Source organism: Enhydra lutris, unplaced genomic scaffold (assembly GCF_002288905.1).
Source record: "Enhydra lutris kenyoni isolate GAN:26980312 unplaced genomic scaffold, ASM228890v2 scaffoldscaffold30, whole genome shotgun sequence".
Taxonomy (NCBI): domain Eukaryota; kingdom Metazoa; phylum Chordata; class Mammalia; order Carnivora; family Mustelidae; genus Enhydra; species Enhydra lutris.
The window spans coordinates 18,770,676-18,787,638 of NW_019154114.1; the positions used below are offsets into that span (position 1 = coordinate 18,770,676).

The window sequence follows — 16,963 nt, forward strand, 5'->3', positions numbered from 1 at the left end:
ATCAGAATTAGGTCCTACTTAATTTTTATTTTTTGTTCAAAAAAATAAAAATCAGACATCCACCACCCTAAGCCATCACTGGGTTTTTGTATCCCTTTGACTTTATCCACAGGCAGATAAAATTTTTCTCTTGTAACCATAGCATGGATACAATAGTATATTGTTCCCCCAGCTTTTCGTTATATACTTTCTCAAACGTATGGAAAAGTCGAGAGTACCCCTTTGACCCAATTGTTCACATCTACCTCACTTGCTTTTTCTCTATGTGGAGTTGCCTGTCTTTATACACTGTTTTTTGTTGAACCATTAAAAAAGAACTCACAGGCATTATGACATTCATCCCTAAATTCTTCCGAGGCATATTTGAACAATAAGAACATTCTTTCACATGTGCACAATGATTAGTATACCATTTCAATTACCAAGAGCAAGCCATACTCGAATTCCTGATTGTCAAAAGGTATCTCCTCGTTTAAAAACCACACCAGGATCCCGTCAAGATTGTATTTGGTTATATTTTCAGCTCTTTTACTTTAGAGCAATCTCCTCCCTCCCCGATATTTTTCACGGTGTCCCATTTTTGAAAAAACCGGGCCCTCTTGTCCTAACAGAATGTAGCAATGGCTCTTACTGTTCATTTCTGCTGCTCAGCACGGGGTCTGGCCCTTAGTTGGCTGTGGACGTGTTGAACAAGTGAGACCCAGGATAAGGGGTGTGAGTAATAATCTCAGAAGCTACTTTTTTTGGGGGGGGGGGCTGGCTCTTTTGGCCACTTTGTTCACACTCATCTAATATGATCCTCCCCGAAACCCTTTAGGAAATTGCATTCGTCTCATTCACAGGCGAGGGAGACAAAGCTGAGGAAGGGAGGTGGCCTGCCTGCAGTCCCACGCTCAGAGAGGGGCCACACCGTACGGGAAACTGCGCGGTCGGGCAGGGGCCTCCCTGCTTCTGGGGTCGGTGACCCCGAGGTCGATCTGACTGCGACCGTGCACGTGTGCGTGTGCCAGGCAGCGCCTCCCCAGCGCTCACTGTCCGCCAGGCCCCAGAGCCAAGCGCCTCACGCGTGCGTTTGGTTTGAATTTCCTCCACCGCCCGGCGATAGGCGTGGCACGGGGTGGGCGCGCGACGTGCGGGGAATGAGCTGTGCACAAATGAATGAACGGGCGGAAGTGTCATCGCCGTCAGCCGGGGAACTCCTCCGGGACCTCTGGCGCTCCCTCGGGAGACCCCGGCCTAGGGAGACCCTGCGGCTCCCGGGCCCGGGCCGGCCTCAGGCTCCCGACGGTTCCGAGTCTCACCCAGGTCCCAGGTGGCTTCCCACTAGGTGAGGAGCCCGGGCCGGCTGGGCGCTTTGGCGTCATCACCTCCATACCCTGTGCTTTCCCCTGCCCGCACCGCAGCCGGACCCCGCGGCCCCCCAGTGCGCGGCCCAGCAGCCCGCAGCGCAGAGGGGCGCGGACCCAGACGCCACCCGGCCAGCTCCCGCCGCGCACGCCCACCTGTCGGCCGCGCATGCGCAGCACGCTCCCGGCGCGCCCGGCCTCCCCGCTCCCCGCGGCGCGCGGCCAGTGCGCAGGCGCGGCGGCCGATGCGAGTGTGTATGTGCGGGCGAGAAGATGGCGGCGGCGGGGGAAGCAGCGTGAGGAGTCGGACGAGCGCCGAGGCTCATTGAAACGGGTCGCCATGGCCCTCCGCAACCCGCAGGTAGCCGGCGGCCCGCGTCCTGGGCGGGAGCCGCCCTGAGCCGCGGCGGGCGGCGCGGGGGCGGGCGGGCGCACCCTGCCCGGAGCGAGCGTGTGGGAGTGGGGGAGGGCGCCGGGACACGCTGCCCCGGACTAGGCCCCGGCCTCCCGCCGCCGCCGCGCCCCGGCCGCCCGCCGCCGCCTGGCGCGGAGCCCTCAGGGTCCTGCTGCGGGGGAGCAGCGGGGAGGGGCACCGGGCCGCCTGCGGAGAGCGCGGGGGCCGCGAAGGGGTTAACCCCCGAGTGGACCGCGGGGGAGCCGGGGGTATGGAGGGGGCCCTGGGCGCCCCAGAGAGGCAGCCGGGGGGCTTCGGGAGGCCCCGCAGCGTCAGGGCCCCTCCAGGCCCTTGGCTCGCCCCTCCGCGCAGAGTGGGACCCCAAGGTGTGGGGGTGCTCCGCTGCCCCCATGCCCCCTAAGGTCGCTTCCTCAGCATGATGGACCGCGGGGGGCTTGCTGCTCTTCTGGTTTGTGGGCTCGAGTCCCTGAGGAGCAGCCTTGGGTTACCGTTGCAAAGAGAACTGGAAATTGAGTCGCCAGGACCGTACTTTCACTTGCACCAGAGTGACATCTTTTGCACGAATCGTCTCCGCCTGGCTAACGCTAACGCGCCGGGTCTCAGCTGTCTCTAAAGTTTAGGGGCCGCGTACAATAATGCCGTTGCGGGAGGAAGGGTAGCACGCACCCTTCTCTTCCAGGGAGATGTACGGGTAGAGTCGAGCCCCCCCCCCCATTATAGTTACTCATGGGGTATTATTCCCTTTCAAGTTGGTTTTAGACCCCTGCTTTTTGACGTCTAATTTCTAGAAATTACTGCACTTTATACCATCGCAGGGTGCTTTCGAGTTGAATACTGAAGGTGAAACAAAGTAGCTGCTGGGAAAACTGGTGGCCGGTAAATACGAACCCTCTCTAAGCTGTTGGTTTTTCTCGCTCTCTGGGAAGTGAAGTCGATTTTCATAGCTATTGTAATTAATGCGTGTCGTGAAATTTAAAACGCGAGATATTTAAAACTTTTTTTTTTTAATGAGATCTTACAGGAGTCTGGAATTCTGTCAAATTTTTGGTACTGTAGTTTGCGATAGAAGTTTCCTCCTTTAATTTTCTGTTCACTTGTACATCTGCTTTTGTGAATGTTTAGGATGGTTCTTTGAACACGAAAAAAGAGGTTTAGTATTTGAATAATTTTTACACATGTATAATTGAAATATTTTCTTAAGAGGTTTGGTATTTGCCGTATTCAGGACTTAAATATTAATGTGAATAGCTCATTAAAATTAGTGAGAACATAGTACAAGATTGATTGTGGACTGATGTGTAATGTAATACGCACAGTGATTTTCAGAAACGAAGAGAGCATGTTTAGGGATAATTCATTCCATTATTTATTTTTTTCAAGATTTTATTTTTGTAAGTAGCCTCTACAGCCACTGTGGGGCTCGAACTCACAACCCTGAGGATCAAGAGTTGGTCGCTCGTCGGACTGAGCCAGCCAGGCGCCCCTAATTCAGTCCATTGTTATAAGCATCCATTACGATGCAGATTCGTTGAAATGGTAATTAGCAGCGACAGTATGTAGACTTAATTGTAATTTCGTTTGCATTCATTGTCTTAGTATTTACGTTTTATCCTACAATATTGCCTATACACATCTTTAGAAAATTGCAGTGGCCAAAGTTAGCTGAACATAAGTGTTAGCAACTTTCTGAGTTTATTCTTTTGTTGGGTGTATTTTTAAGCACAGTTTTAAGCTCTAGCATAGAGAAGGTGGCAAAGTAATCCTTTGTTTGATTTCTCTTAATTTTCTTTTTAAAAGAATAGTAATAAAAACAAGTAATGGAATCGTGTGGCAGGTTTTCATGATTGTATCCTGCTTGAGTCAGGCTGAGCATTTTAAGAAATTTGTTTTCGTTCAGTTACCTTCCATCCTGGGGATCCTGCAGAGTCAGTGGTGGTCATCCATTCATTCGTTCAGCGGTGATAACTTATCATGTGCTAAGCACCGTGTTAGGGGTAGTACTCGTCTACGATTGGGAATGACAATCACAGGTTAATAGTAAGGGTTTTATATTAAAATAGAATTGTTACAGGTACAGTTTTGAAAATTTATATAGATCATATCCTAGTTCCATATTACTAATTGAATCTTGTTCCCTGGATTGAAGTGAACCAGTGCAGAACTTGGAAACATTTCTAATGCCAGTAGCTTTCAACATTTTAACAAATACAAAGGATGAACTTTTCCATTGAAGTGTGAGTACATCTCTCCTTTATGAATATTTGTTGTCTGATGAAATGATTTGGGATAATTAGTTTGAAATGACCAGTTCTTCTTAAACCAGAAGAGATTTTTGTGGTTGAACTTGTAGTGAAATTCCCTCAACAGCGCCTCCTACCCGGTGTTTGAATATCACACCGGCTTCTCCTGTCCTGGTCCTCTGAAGCGGGCTCACTCCAGTCTTTTCATTTCCGCACAGTAGTGGGGCCCCCACTTTTTATACTATGGAATTTCTTGGATCCAATTTACAGCATATGGCAGAGTGTTACTCTGTCGTTGAGTATCTGTTTATAACTGACAGCTCTATTAGTAATTCTCAAAAGATACATTTTTATTGGAGTCTCACATAGTGAGCAGCTGAATTAAATAAAATGATCTGAAATGCAGGATATTTGGAGATCCTGATTTTCCTTTCACAGTGACAGCAAAATACCGAAACGTGTCCTAAGACTAGACATGCCGTTTAAAGTTTGTGAGTTGACAGTTGCCGCTGTGGTTTACGGAGCCGCAGTCAGATGAGGCAGAGCCAGGGCCCAGCCCTCCGGCTCTCGAGCCGGCTCGTTGGGACCGCTGTTCACTGAAATTACAGTGAATGCTAAGCGGACCTGCCTTGTTCCAAATTCATCTCTAGAGCAAAAGTTAGGACATACATTCCAGTGCACTTTATGTGGAATCTCCGTGATTTATGTAGTGGCTCACATTGGAAACTGAAAGGAGGAAAAGATTATAAGGTTGAATGATTATTTATTGACAAACCTCGTGGCACGTTTACTTTGTGTCATGTTCAGAGTGTAATACTAACGTAGTTGAGAAAAGTGGTATCATCTCTACCTGAATTATTCGTCATATCACGGTTCTTTTTTGTTCGTCTTTGTGTTTTTACTGATTTCAGACGTGTGAGTACTCGCTGTTAATGGATCTGGTTTTTCAAGCGGATCATTAAAGGTGGTTGCTGAGGACATTTCTTACGGATAGTGTGCTAAGTATGAAATTGTGGGAAGAGCTCGGTTTTGGATTTGTAACTGGGCAGGTACATTTCTATTTATTGCTTCCCATGCAAGAGTCACAGTGGTACAAAACAGATAAATCTGTTGGCAGTGGAATTTAGTGGCCTTGGGCCACTGGATTACTATCATTTGTCTCTTCAGCGCTACTTCAGCGGTGTAGATGTTCACTCCCGGAGACTCACATGTGCTTGGATTGCAGTTCGCCCGTTTATTGAAGTGATCCCCCCCAGAGGTCTGTTTGTGACCATTTTTGTCATTACAGGCCGAATGAAGAACTAGTGTAGGTGACATAAAAGGTAGCCCGTGGGGTATTTCATGGTAGTTGTTTTAAGGATTAGACATTGTAGAATCTGTCGTAAACCTGGATGTGGATCTTCAAAATGTAGACTTTTCATGAGCTGGCTCTTTTCTGACTATCTGAAAGCCCCTCAGCCGTGACCCCATTTCAGCAGAAGACCTGAGAAACCAGAAGCTGTCGGCTAATAGCTCCGTTCTGCCGTCTGTCTTGACACACGTGCTGCTCCATTTTGTCCTCTTCTGGCAATAGAGTAGGTCAGGTATAGAGACCCTAGAGGTGTGGTTTAGGACTGGGAGAATAAGGTGGTGCAGAGAGGGTTAGAGCATATTTTCCCAGTGTTTCCTTTTCTGGCTAACTGTAGAATTGTTAGATGGTAATGTGCATGGAGTGTTGCCCCAGTGCCTGCCACCGAGTGTCCACGTGCTACTGCTGGCTGCTCTTGGGACTCTCAGGCCGCTCCCTTCTGGCTTTGGGTGCAGCTTTACCAGTTGTCCTTCCTCAGCTCCGTTCTTCCTTTTTTTTAAAGATTTTATTTATTTATTTGACAGATCACGGGTAGGCAGAGAGAGCAGAAGGGAAGCAGGCTCCCCTCTGAGCAGAGAGCCCGACGATCATAGTACGCTGGGATCATGACCTGAGCCAAAGGCAGAGGCTTTAACCCACTGAGCCACCCAGGCGCCTCTTCAGCTTCATTCTTAATTTATGTTTTTGGTATTGGCTTGAGGGACATCTCCTGAGCCTGCACTGTCTGATTCAAGAGTCTCATAACTGGCGCACTACAAGTGAAAGGAGCCCCCAGTAGAAAGGGATTCCAGCCTACACGAAAAAATCAAAGGGTGCTTGATTTTTACATCTAGTTGTCTCTTTCCCTTCCTCCCTCATTTTGTTTCGCCATTTGTTCTTGTTTTATGAGGAAAATTTTTTCAGGGCTCCTGGGTGGTGCAGTTGGTTACACATCCAGCTCTTGGTTTCAGCTCAGGTCACAGTCTCATGGTGGTGAGATCAAGCCCTGTGTGGGATTCTGTGCTCAGCACGGAACCTGTTTGAGATTCTCTCTCTCCCCTCTCCTGCTTGTGCGCGTGCTCTCTCTCTCTCAAATAAATAAATCTTTAAAAAAGAAAATGTTTTCGACTCCCTGTGCTGTATGCAGACAGCTTGCTGGCTGGGGTGGGAAGGGTGGGGTGCCATGAGTGGTGTGTGTGTTGTCCCCCCCACCCCCACCCTGAGCTGTTTTTCTGAGATGAGACTGCTGGTTGTGCTGGAGTTGGGGACAAATCACACATAAATCCAGACTTATTTTCTCCACTTAGGTCTCCCACTCTCCACAGAAAGGGGTGGTTTTGCTATGAGTACATGTCAAAAATACTTGTGTTGTAAAATGTATCGAATAAAGCTCTGTGTCTGTATAAGTTACATTTGCCAGCCACAGGCCTTGGTAAATGGAGTTGGTCAAGAACATGTAAGATGATTCTGTGTAGAAAATTTTGATTTGCCTTTTGTGTAACGAGTTACTGTCTGCATTGTTCACTGCATTCATCACAGAAACATGATGACATCCTTTGCCTTGGATATAAGGAGTGCATTTTAAATTTTATTACATTCATTTAAATTTAGTTAGGACTAATTAACTTACGAATTTATTTGGTATTCTAATAACTTAAGAGGATTTCTAGTGTTTTTTGGGTTTCCCCTATTTTAGACATTTTATAATTCTAGAGAAGCAGTGTCTCTCTTGAGACTTTCATCTTATGGCATTAAAACACTCTACCCATTCTTAAAGTCTTAATTTTTTTTTTTCCTTTTTATAGGACGTGTTGAAGCTTTAGGGGAAATGGAAGATAATTTAATGGTAAAATTGAATTCTGGAGGGTTGTTTTTTTTTTTTTTTTTTTTTTTTTAAGATTTTATTTAGTTGAGAAAGAGAATGTGCCAGAGGAAGAGCACAAGAGCGGTGGGAGGGAGAAAGCAGACTCCCTGCTGAGCAGGGAGCCCATGGAGGGTTTGATCCCAAGAAAATTCCAAGATGGTGGGATCATGACCTGGGCTAAAGGCAGAAGCTTAACCGGCTGAGCCACCCAGGCACCCCTCTTCTGGAGTTTTTTGAGAGTCTCGCCCGGGGTTGTATAGTACGTCTCTTGATACTTTAAGTAGTAACCCGCACTGCGATGGCTGCCAAGATGCACATATTTATTTGAGACTTGAAGTGGGTCTTCTGAGTGGATCCCATCATTGGACAAAGAAGAATATATTAATAATAAAACACTAACTATTGCAGTAATCAGCATTTGAGGAATGTCGTGCAGTGTGTAAACTTCATAGTTCATAAAGTGCTGTAGTTTGTTTGATCCTTTGGGCCACTCTGCAGTGTGGTGTTGTCACCACCATTTTACAGATGAATGAAGTGAGACCCTGGCACCTTGTGACTCGAAGTCCCATGGCTGTTAAGTGCGTGATCAGGGCCTCGCAAGCAGGTCTTTGGACTTCCAAATTCTTTGTTTTTTCTGCTTTGTCAAATTGCTTTTCTGCATGAGACTGGCAAAGACGTAGTGCTTCACATGGTGACTTTGCCATAGCACTTCCTCAGCGAAAGTTTACAGAATGGGTGAATGCATGAAATAAAAATAGAGACGTTTAAAGATTTTACTAATTTGAGAGAGAGTGTGTGCACACGTGCGTGCATGAGCAGGGAGAGGAGTAGAGGCAGAAACAGACTCTGCTGAGCGCGGAGTCAGACTTGGGGCTCCATCCCAGGACCCTGAGATCATGACCTGAGCTGGAGGTCATGAGTTGGATGCTCAGCCGACTGAGCCACCCGGGTGCCCCCACCTCAGCTGTAACGGTTAAAGACAGGAATCTTACTAAGAGTTGCTAATATGTTACTCATTACTAAATTTTTGTGTGGGGTTCATCCTTATTGATTTTTTTTTAAGATTTTATTTATTTATTTGACAGAGATCACAAGTAGGCAGAGAGGCAGGCAGAGAGAGGGTGGGAAGCAGGCTCCCTGCTGAGCAGAGAGCCTGATGTGGGGCTCGATCCCAGGACCCTGAAACCATGACCTGAGCTGAAGGCAGAGGCTTTAACCCACTGAGCCACCCAGGCGCCCCCTTATTGATTTTTTTAAACACAAACTCCAGGGGTTTTCATGCTTTTTTCTGCTGGGCGTTTTTGTTGTTGTTCCATTGTATGGTATGTCTAACCAGACGGTCACTGAACTGAACTGTTTGGGGCAAATCTTGTTTCAAAAAAAATTTTGAAGGCATCTCTTTAAGCACAGTAAGTTTTCTTTTTATCTGATTTTTCCAGGGAATGGAGCAGATGTTCTGGAGGTTAAAGTATACCGAGAATTGTGGAGGTGCTCTAGAAATTTCTGAGTAATAAAATGTCCCCCCCCCCTTTTTTTTAAAGAAATGGTATTTTGAAGAATTCAACTCCTCAGTTAAATCAGCTGTGCCATCCAGTTTCTGTATAGTGAAAAGATGTTAATCACATTCAGATTCTTGTCTCTTGGCCCCCCTCTTCACTAGAGAAGATTATTGAGAGGATGAACCATTTCTTAGTTGGAGAGATTGGTAGGTCACCAGCCTGAGTGAATAGTGGGGCATTGGTCGTTAGCCTGGGTTTTCTCCTGTCTTCTGTTAAAATCAGGTTTTCTTCTCCTCCCCCTTTGTTTTAATCCAAGTGCTACAATGGCAGAAAATAAAACACTCTCCCATGGCCCACCTCAGATCCCTCTCCCCAGAGACAACAGCATTAAACCACCTCTGACTCTAATAAAATGCAAAATCAGGCCCTCCCGGGGTAGCATTCTGTTTGATTATTTTGCAGGCTACCAGACACTTTTATTCAGAACCACATGTGAAGGACTTTGTATCTTTTGTGATTGTTCAAACAGAAATCTGTGGCGCCTGAGCATTAGGAACATAGAGCTGAAGAGAGTTCCGGTGCTTTAGAAAAAGTTCACAGAGTAGCAGAGGGGAGCGAAACGGGCTAATCAGTGAATCCTGATTTCCGGTGGTAACTCCTCTAACGGAAGTGAAGAACGTGGCCACGAATTTTCATTCATTCATTCGTTCGTTCGTTCAGTGAATAGTTATTGAGAGGCGCTGTGCACCAGGCACTGAGGATGGGGTGACAAGTGAAGACAGGCATTGTGCCTTCTCCCAGGGAGCTTACTGCCTGGTGAAGGACACAGTTGCTGATCAGATAATCACAGTAATGCATGTGTCGTTCCAAGCTGAGAAGCGTGTCCCAAAGGAAGGGGACACAGTCTGTTGGCTTGGGGAAGTCACGGATGTGTTTCCCTGGAGTGGCGCCTTAGGGGAGATGCACAGTGTGAGACACTGCGGACCGCCTGCGCCCTGGCCCTGTGGCTGCAGGGTGTTCACAGCGCCTAAGAGAACTCGGAGAAAGCCTGTGTACGCAGAGCTCAGTGCCGGAGAGGAGAGCCAGACCAGTGTCTGTCCGATCTTGTAGGGTTTCTGAGGTGTTAATGTGTTTATCCTGAGAAAAACGTGGAAGGAGCGGCTCATACAGCATGGAGCCACATGGGCACGTTGCAGAGCAGGCTCACTCTGAGAGCCCCGGGCAGAATAGACTCGGTATCATGGGGTCACAGTGGCCATGGGAAGATCAGGTAGGAGGGTTTCTGGAATTCTGTTAGGGAGAGTGCCGTGGGGTTGCCTAGGTGGCTCAGTCAGTTAAGCGTCTGCTTTCACCTCAGGTCATGATCCTAGTGTCCCCGGATCGAGTCCTGCTTCAGGCTCCTTGCCCAGCTGGTAGCCTGCTTCTCCCTCTGTCTGCTGCTCCCCCTGCTTGTGCACGTGTGTGCGCTGGGGCTCTCTCTGGAAATAAATAAGATCTTTAAAAAAAAGAGGGAGAGTGCAGTGAAGAGGGGTGGCATGGGTCAAGAGATACTTGGGTGTAAGATGGATTGAACAGGAAGAGTGAGTGTTGGGAAGCTGGGAAAAGGTCTCTTCTAAAAAGGTGACATTTGGGCAGAGAAGCATGAGGACAAGGGCATATGGGAAAGAGCATGCAGAGGAACAAAGTGCCAAAACCCGAGACATGTTTAGGAACCTGGGGAGAGGGTTGTGGCTGAAATGATGTTTAGGGTGAAGTGGTGGGGCAAGGGTCCGAGCAGAGCTGAAGGACCTGGAGAGAGTCCAAGCCAAAGACTGCCTTTGATCTTGTAAGCAGATGGGGGTCTGTGGGAACCCACACTTTTTTGTAACAAAAACCACAGGTTTTAAAAAAGCGGTGGTACCACTTTGTGTGGCATTGCTGGTGGAGATGGTTTCCAGGGGCTCGTTGAGGTCCTTCATGGGCTGTCAGAGGTTTCCCTCTTGGCTGTCCTCCAGACCTGGGAATATACTCTCCACTAGCTTCACCCCAAACACGTTAAACCCCAAAACTTTGAGGGGGGAAAAGTAGGGCATTCTTTTGGGGACATCTGAGGCGGGTTAATGCAAGGCAAATAGCTCTTGACTGTCCTCAGTGATAATTGGATAGATGTGTTAGGGAAGGCCATTTGGGGACATTCTTCATTTATTTTGGGGGGGTCACGTTTACAAACAAGCATTTGTTCTTTCCTTTCGATCCTAGGAAATAAAGAAAATATAAGAAACACATGTCACCGGTAGTATCCCACAACCCCGAGGTGACTTAATGAGGTTAATAAGTTGAAATGGTTCCCTTCCGTCCTTTTTGTAGTAGATGTTCGAGGTAAATTTTTTTTTTTAAGATTTTATTTATTTATTTGACAGATAGAGATCACAGGTAGGCAGAGAGGCAGGCAGAGAGAGAGAGGAGGAAGCAGGCTCCCCGCTGAGCAGAGAGCCCGATGCGGGGCTCGATCCCAGGACCCCGGGACCATGACCCGAGCCGAAGGCAGAGGCTTTAACCCACTGAGCCACCCAGGCGCCCCTGTAGTAGATGTTCGAAATTTAGAGTCATTTTGTGTGGTGGTATTTCTTACGTTGTGACTCTTGGTCATTGTCTTCTCCTTTGGAAATCCTCTGGCACCCCGAGGGCCAGCCAGACCCCCCGGGCAGGCCCCCGCATGTGGCTTTTAGGCAGTTCCCACACGGATGTTGCAGCCGTGCTCAGGGTTCAGAGCTTCCACGTGGCTTTGTTGCCAGCGTGTTTCACTTAACCTGTTGAGTACTTTACCACGGAGAGGATTCACTAAATCATATTTTGGATAACATTTTTAAACTTATCCCGTCTAGGTTAGTTGTGAACAACAGCAAGAATATGTGCATGTACTGCTGTGAGGGCCACGTTGTATGATTTTAGCACTGAGTGGAATGAACTGTGGGAACGGAACCAGCATGAAAAACCTGAAAACTTTGCCCCTTTGAACATTTGTCACATCGGGTTTTCAGATGGAGATTTCTGATTAAATCCTTTCCAGCAACAGTTATCCAGCTCTTGCCCTTTGCTAGCCCAGTTGTTAAGGTTTGTATGTTACAAAACACAATGACAACAAAGTATCAAAGCACAGATACATTCCCTAGAGCTGTAGCCCTGTTGTGGGTAGAACCCAGTGTGGATGGTGCGGCTCATTGGAACTGGGTCCATCTGATGTCCCAGAGAGCTGGGTTGAACTTTCTAATTCATCCTGAAGTCAGGTTATCATCAAAATTTCTCTGAGGTTATATGTACAGTATTAAGCCAATTTGTTTTCAGAAATTCTTGGTACCTTTTTTTTGTTGCTGGTCATGGATTTGTCAGTTTAGGAAATTCTTTTCTCCAGATCTCCACAAACGTGCTAAAATAATTACTTTTTTTTTTTTTTTAAAGATTGTATTTATTCACTTAGAGGGCGAGAGAGGGAGAGAGATCAGGAGAGAGTGGGGAGAGGGACCGAGGGCGAGGGAGACTGTCTCAGGCAGACTACGTGCAGAGCTTGGAGCCTAACTCAGGGCTCCGTCCCACGACCCAGAGATCATGACCTGCGCTGAAATGAGGAGTCATGTGCTCAGCTGACTGAGCCACCCAGGTGTCCCTAAAATAATTACTCTTGGGATACTTGGGTGGCTCAGTCGGTTAAGTGTCTGCCTTCGGCTTGGATCATGACCCGGGGTCCTGGGATCGAGTCCTGAGTTGGGCTCCTTGCTTAGCGGGGAGCCTGCTTCTCCCTTGCCTGCTGCTCCCCCTGCTCGTGCGCATGTGCTGTCTCTTTCTCTCTCACACAGACAAATAAATAAAATCTTAAAAAATAAATCAAATAATTACTCTTGGTTCCATCTTCTTACTGAACTCCTGGCTTTTCCATGCCACAACTGTATTATGAGTTAAGTGCCAGGAACACAAATTTTAAATTTTAACTTGAGTAGTGTTCAGTGAGAAAGAGGGAAGAGAGAGGTTTTGTTTTTGTTTTTGTTTTTTAATCTGAAAAGCATTTTCTACGTTTTGGCTGGAAGCTTAGCTGGCTATAACTTGAACTTCACACACAGTGACACTGTAGCAGTATCCTAGCAGTGACTAGTCTTGGACCCAGAATTACCGCAGCTGAGTTTGCAGAGAGTTTACCTTTTATCCCAGGGCACATATTGAACAAATAGGCTTTTCCTTCTAAGTATGTTGTCATTTTCTTTCTTAGACATTGATTTCTTTTTGGGTGAAAACGTAGATTTGAATTAGCTTTGTTAGTCCTTCTCTGTCCTGTGAAAAAGGAAAGGAATGCCATGTTCGTAATATGCACAGTGAGCGTCTTAGGCCGTTGTGGACTTTGATTTTGGAGATGCCCTGTGTTTCCTCTGCGAGTCAGTTGGCCGTCCATGGAGGCCTGCACCCTTCCGGGCCCTGTGTGGGCAGTGTGCCCAGAGAGGGCCCTGCCTGGTGGAGGGAACACCACACTTGTGGTTGTCTAACTAGAGCCTTGGCAGGTGCTCTGAAGTAAGAAGGACCCTGGGAGCGACCCAGTGGCCCAGGAAGGCTCTCTTGAGGTCTGGTTCTCCTCCAGCACCTCCGCTGTCAGCACAGCGTCTTGCCTCTGCTGTGTGTGCAGTGGATAAGTGACTTATTGGAGGGACCAGTTGGAGGAAATAAACAGAACACCTGGTTGTCATTCACTTTGTTCAGGATTGCATATGGCATTGTTTTGGTGTTTCTCATTCTGGAAATGAAGTTTAGGACCACGGCGTGCAGAATCATGAGGGACAGATTGGTCCTCCGTAGAAATACCTTCTAGTAATGAGACCTGAATAAGAAGGGTAGGCTGCTGATGAAGTATTCAGATTGATTATAATTTCTGCATTAAGGATGAGTGGGTGGGGGCGCCTGGATGGCTCAGTGGGTTAAAGCCTCTGCCTTTGGCCCAGGTCATGATCCCAGGGTCCTGGGATTGAGCCCCGCATCGGGCTCTCTGCTTGGCGGGGAGCCTGCTTCCCCCCCTCTTTCTCTGTCTACTTGTGATCTCTCTCTGTCAAATAAATAAATAAAATCTTAAAAAAAAAATGGGTGGGTGGTGGTGCCTGGGAGTGTCTGCCTTTGGCTCAGGTCGTGATCTTGGGGTCCTGGGATTGAGGTACATCTCATTCTCCCTCTGTTGATCCCCCTGCTTGTGTGTGTGGTGTGCATGCTTGCTCTCTCTCTGTCAAATAAATAAATACAGTCTTGTAAAAAGAAAAACGAATGGGTGGGTCACCTGGCTCAGTTCGTGGGGCAGTAACTCTTGATCTTAGGGCTGTGAGTTCAAGCCCCACATTGGGTGTAGAGGTTACTTTAAAAAAAACAATGCATGGGTGCCCTCTAAGCGTCTTTCAAGGCTTTTCATGGTTCTCTTTATCTCTGTTGTGTAGTTTCTTGTGCCCAGGTGACTGACCTCTCTATCAGATAATGAGGTATTTTGTTTCATTTTCTGGGTTGTTTCTCAGTAAATGGAATCCTGAGATCAGAGGACAGTTACTGATGCCAGTACAGTGCTTTCAGTGCCCCTCTCCCGTGCCCAGTTAGTGGGCCCTGGCAGCCGTCCTTTGTTGACCCGGTCAGAGCAGGTGCCGCTCATTCCCCCGGTTCAAGAGCCACAGAGCTGTCAGCCTTCCCAGTTAGAGAGCCTGATTGTATGTCTGAGATGAGCAGAAGTTTGATGAGAGCGGGGATTTCTTTGTTTTGTTCAGTGATCATCTCCAGGGCCTGGAACAGACCAGCGCTCTGTAAGTGTGTATTAAGGAACACACGGGTGAAAGGTACGGCACAGACCATACACTGAGGGAGTTCACGGCTGAACATGGGAGAGACTAGTCAGCTGTTACCATCCAGAGTGAGTAACTCTACAGGTTTGTTGGGGAGACAGTTGGTAAAGCTGAGACTCTGGCAGTGACTGAGAAGTCCTCCAGGCCGGAGGGAAGCCCTGGGTGCAGGAGACCCCAGTGAGCACAGCCGCGTGGAGTGTGCAGAGAGAGCTGCGGCACCAGGCCCTCAGGGGACTTGCTGATAAGTCTGGGTAGGTGGGTGAGTGCCAAACCCGGAGCTCTCATACGCTCTGAGGGGACCCTTTCTTTTGAGGAGTCATGGCAGGCTGTGCCCAGGACCAAACTGACATTCCCATTTTATTTTATTATTATTTTTAAGATTTTATTTATTTATTTGGCAGAGAGAGAGATCACAAGTAGGCAGAGAGGCGGGCAGAGAGAGAAGGAGAAGCAGACTCCCCGCTGAGCAGAGAGCCCGAGGTGGGGCTCGATCCCAGGACCCTGAGATCATGACCTGAGCCGAAGGCAGAGGCTTAACCCACTGAGCCATCCAGGTGCCCCTGACATTCCCATTTTAGAGAGAGCGCTGTGGTGGCCGCCTGTGGTTCAGAGTGTGGAGGCTGAGACGCAGAGAGGCTCTGAAGGGGTGGGGAGGGGAGGGGAGACGAGGCTTTGGGTGACCAAAGGGGATGTGGAGGGAGCCAGGCAGCTTCATTGTAATTTATTTTAATAATGTATTTTATTCTGTCATGGAATGCTCTATGTGTTTCAGTAAAGTGTTTTTTCCAACTTACGTTGTGACTGTTCTCCATTATTAAACTTTTTCTTCAGTATTTAAATACTGTGGTGGAGTCACAAGTTGTTTTATACATACTAACAACAGTCCTGGGGGGCGCCTGGGCTGCTCAGTGGGTTAGGTGTCTACCTTCTGATCTGGTCATGATCTCAGGGTCCTGGGATCAAGTCCCACAGCAGGATCCTTGCTCAGCAGGGAACCTGCTTCTCCGTCTGCCTCCTGCTCCCCCCGCTTGCTTTCTCTCCTGACAAGTAAAATCTTTAACCAACAACAACAAAAGCAGCGATGGGCAGTTTTTGGATACAGTTTTTAGTTGTTTCTGATTGTGAATTATCTTATTTCCCATGACTACTTAAAGCATTGAAGTGAACTGAAAGGTGAATTTAAATCATTATTTTGGGGCAGGCGGGGGAGATATATTTTGCTAAGTGATACTAAGTAATTAGTGGTAATTTAAAACGAAGGTGTTTTTTTTTTTCCAGATTTTATTTTTAAGTAGTCTCTACACCCAGTGCGGGGCTCAAATGCACAGCTCCGAGATCAAGAGTCTCGTGCTCTACCGGCAGATCCAGTTGGGTGCCCTGGAAACATGAAGTTTTTCTAATGTTTGGATTTGTTTTTTAATTTTTATTTTAAAAAAGATTTTATTTATTTGAGAGTGAGAAGGAGTAGAGATAGCATGATCAAGGGGGAGAGACAGAGGGAGAGGAAGAAGCCGACAGGGCTCGATCCCAGAACTCTGGAATCACCTGGGATCATGACCTGAGCAGACATTTAACCGGCTGGGCCACCCCGGTGCCCCTGAATGTTTGGATTTTAAAACTGCATACTGATTTGTTCAGAGGCAAGTTATACACATGAAATACTTGAGAAAGATTGAGAAAGATCTTTCATAAAATACTTGTCAGTAAGCTGGTTAATGTTTGGTGAAGGCCACCTGTTTTAGTTGCTGCTAGAGCTATCTGGAAAGGTAACTGAAGTGCTCTTAACCCGTGTGGCCCCCAGGTGACTAAGCACGTGCCTGAGGCCTAGGGAACAGCCAGGGCAGTCCTGAGATGTGTAGCCAAGTGCCGAGTGCTTGTGCGGCGCGCGTGTTAAGTTCTGCACCAGTAATTCAGAGAGTGAAGGAGATGAGTGATGCGTAGCTTTGACGGTATAAGAGGATTTTGGCAAATGGAGAGGCAGGTGGAGGGCATTCTGTGTAGGGAAACAGAATGACTAGCGCTTAGTTTGATATTAACCTTGTTTTGGCTTTTGGAATGCTCCCACTTTCTGTGGAACCCCGGGCGCTGCTCCTGAACTAAGCCTTTTATCTCCTGCGTTGCCCACTTCATTCCTTCCTGGTTTCGGGTGCTTTTGCTAACAAGTAAAAGAAAGGCCGGCTCGAGCTGGCTTGCACTCGGGGCTCACGGAGCTAGAAATCCCAGAGGGAGGCTGGGCTTCAGGGCTGGTCTGCTGAGTCAGTCCAGGGGTGTCTTTGAGGACCTGGTTTCTTCTCACTTGTGTTGTGTCAGCATTTTCCTAAAGCTAGTTCTCCTCCAAATGACACCGTGGTCACAGCAGATGCAGACTTCAGAGTTGTGTCCAGCCGACGCCACCCCGCCAGAACAAGCGAGTGCGTGTGTGTTCCAGGGTTCCTGAC

The 16,963-nt window shown here is 47.7% G+C and overlaps 1 protein-coding gene across 1 annotated transcript in view; it reads left to right on the forward strand.

Moving 5' to 3' along the window:
• The first annotated feature begins 1,611 nt into the window (after positions 1-1,611).
• LOC111152789 (ubiquitin specific peptidase 10) overlaps positions 1,612-16,963 on the forward strand; it is a 71,224-nt gene continuing 55,872 nt past the window's right edge. Inside the window, exon 1 of the mRNA XM_022511427.1 lies at positions 1,612-1,707. Within this exon, the coding sequence (XP_022367135.1) occupies positions 1,687-1,707 (21 nt within the window). The 5' untranslated portion in view covers positions 1,612-1,686. The remainder of the gene's footprint in view (positions 1,708-16,963) is intronic.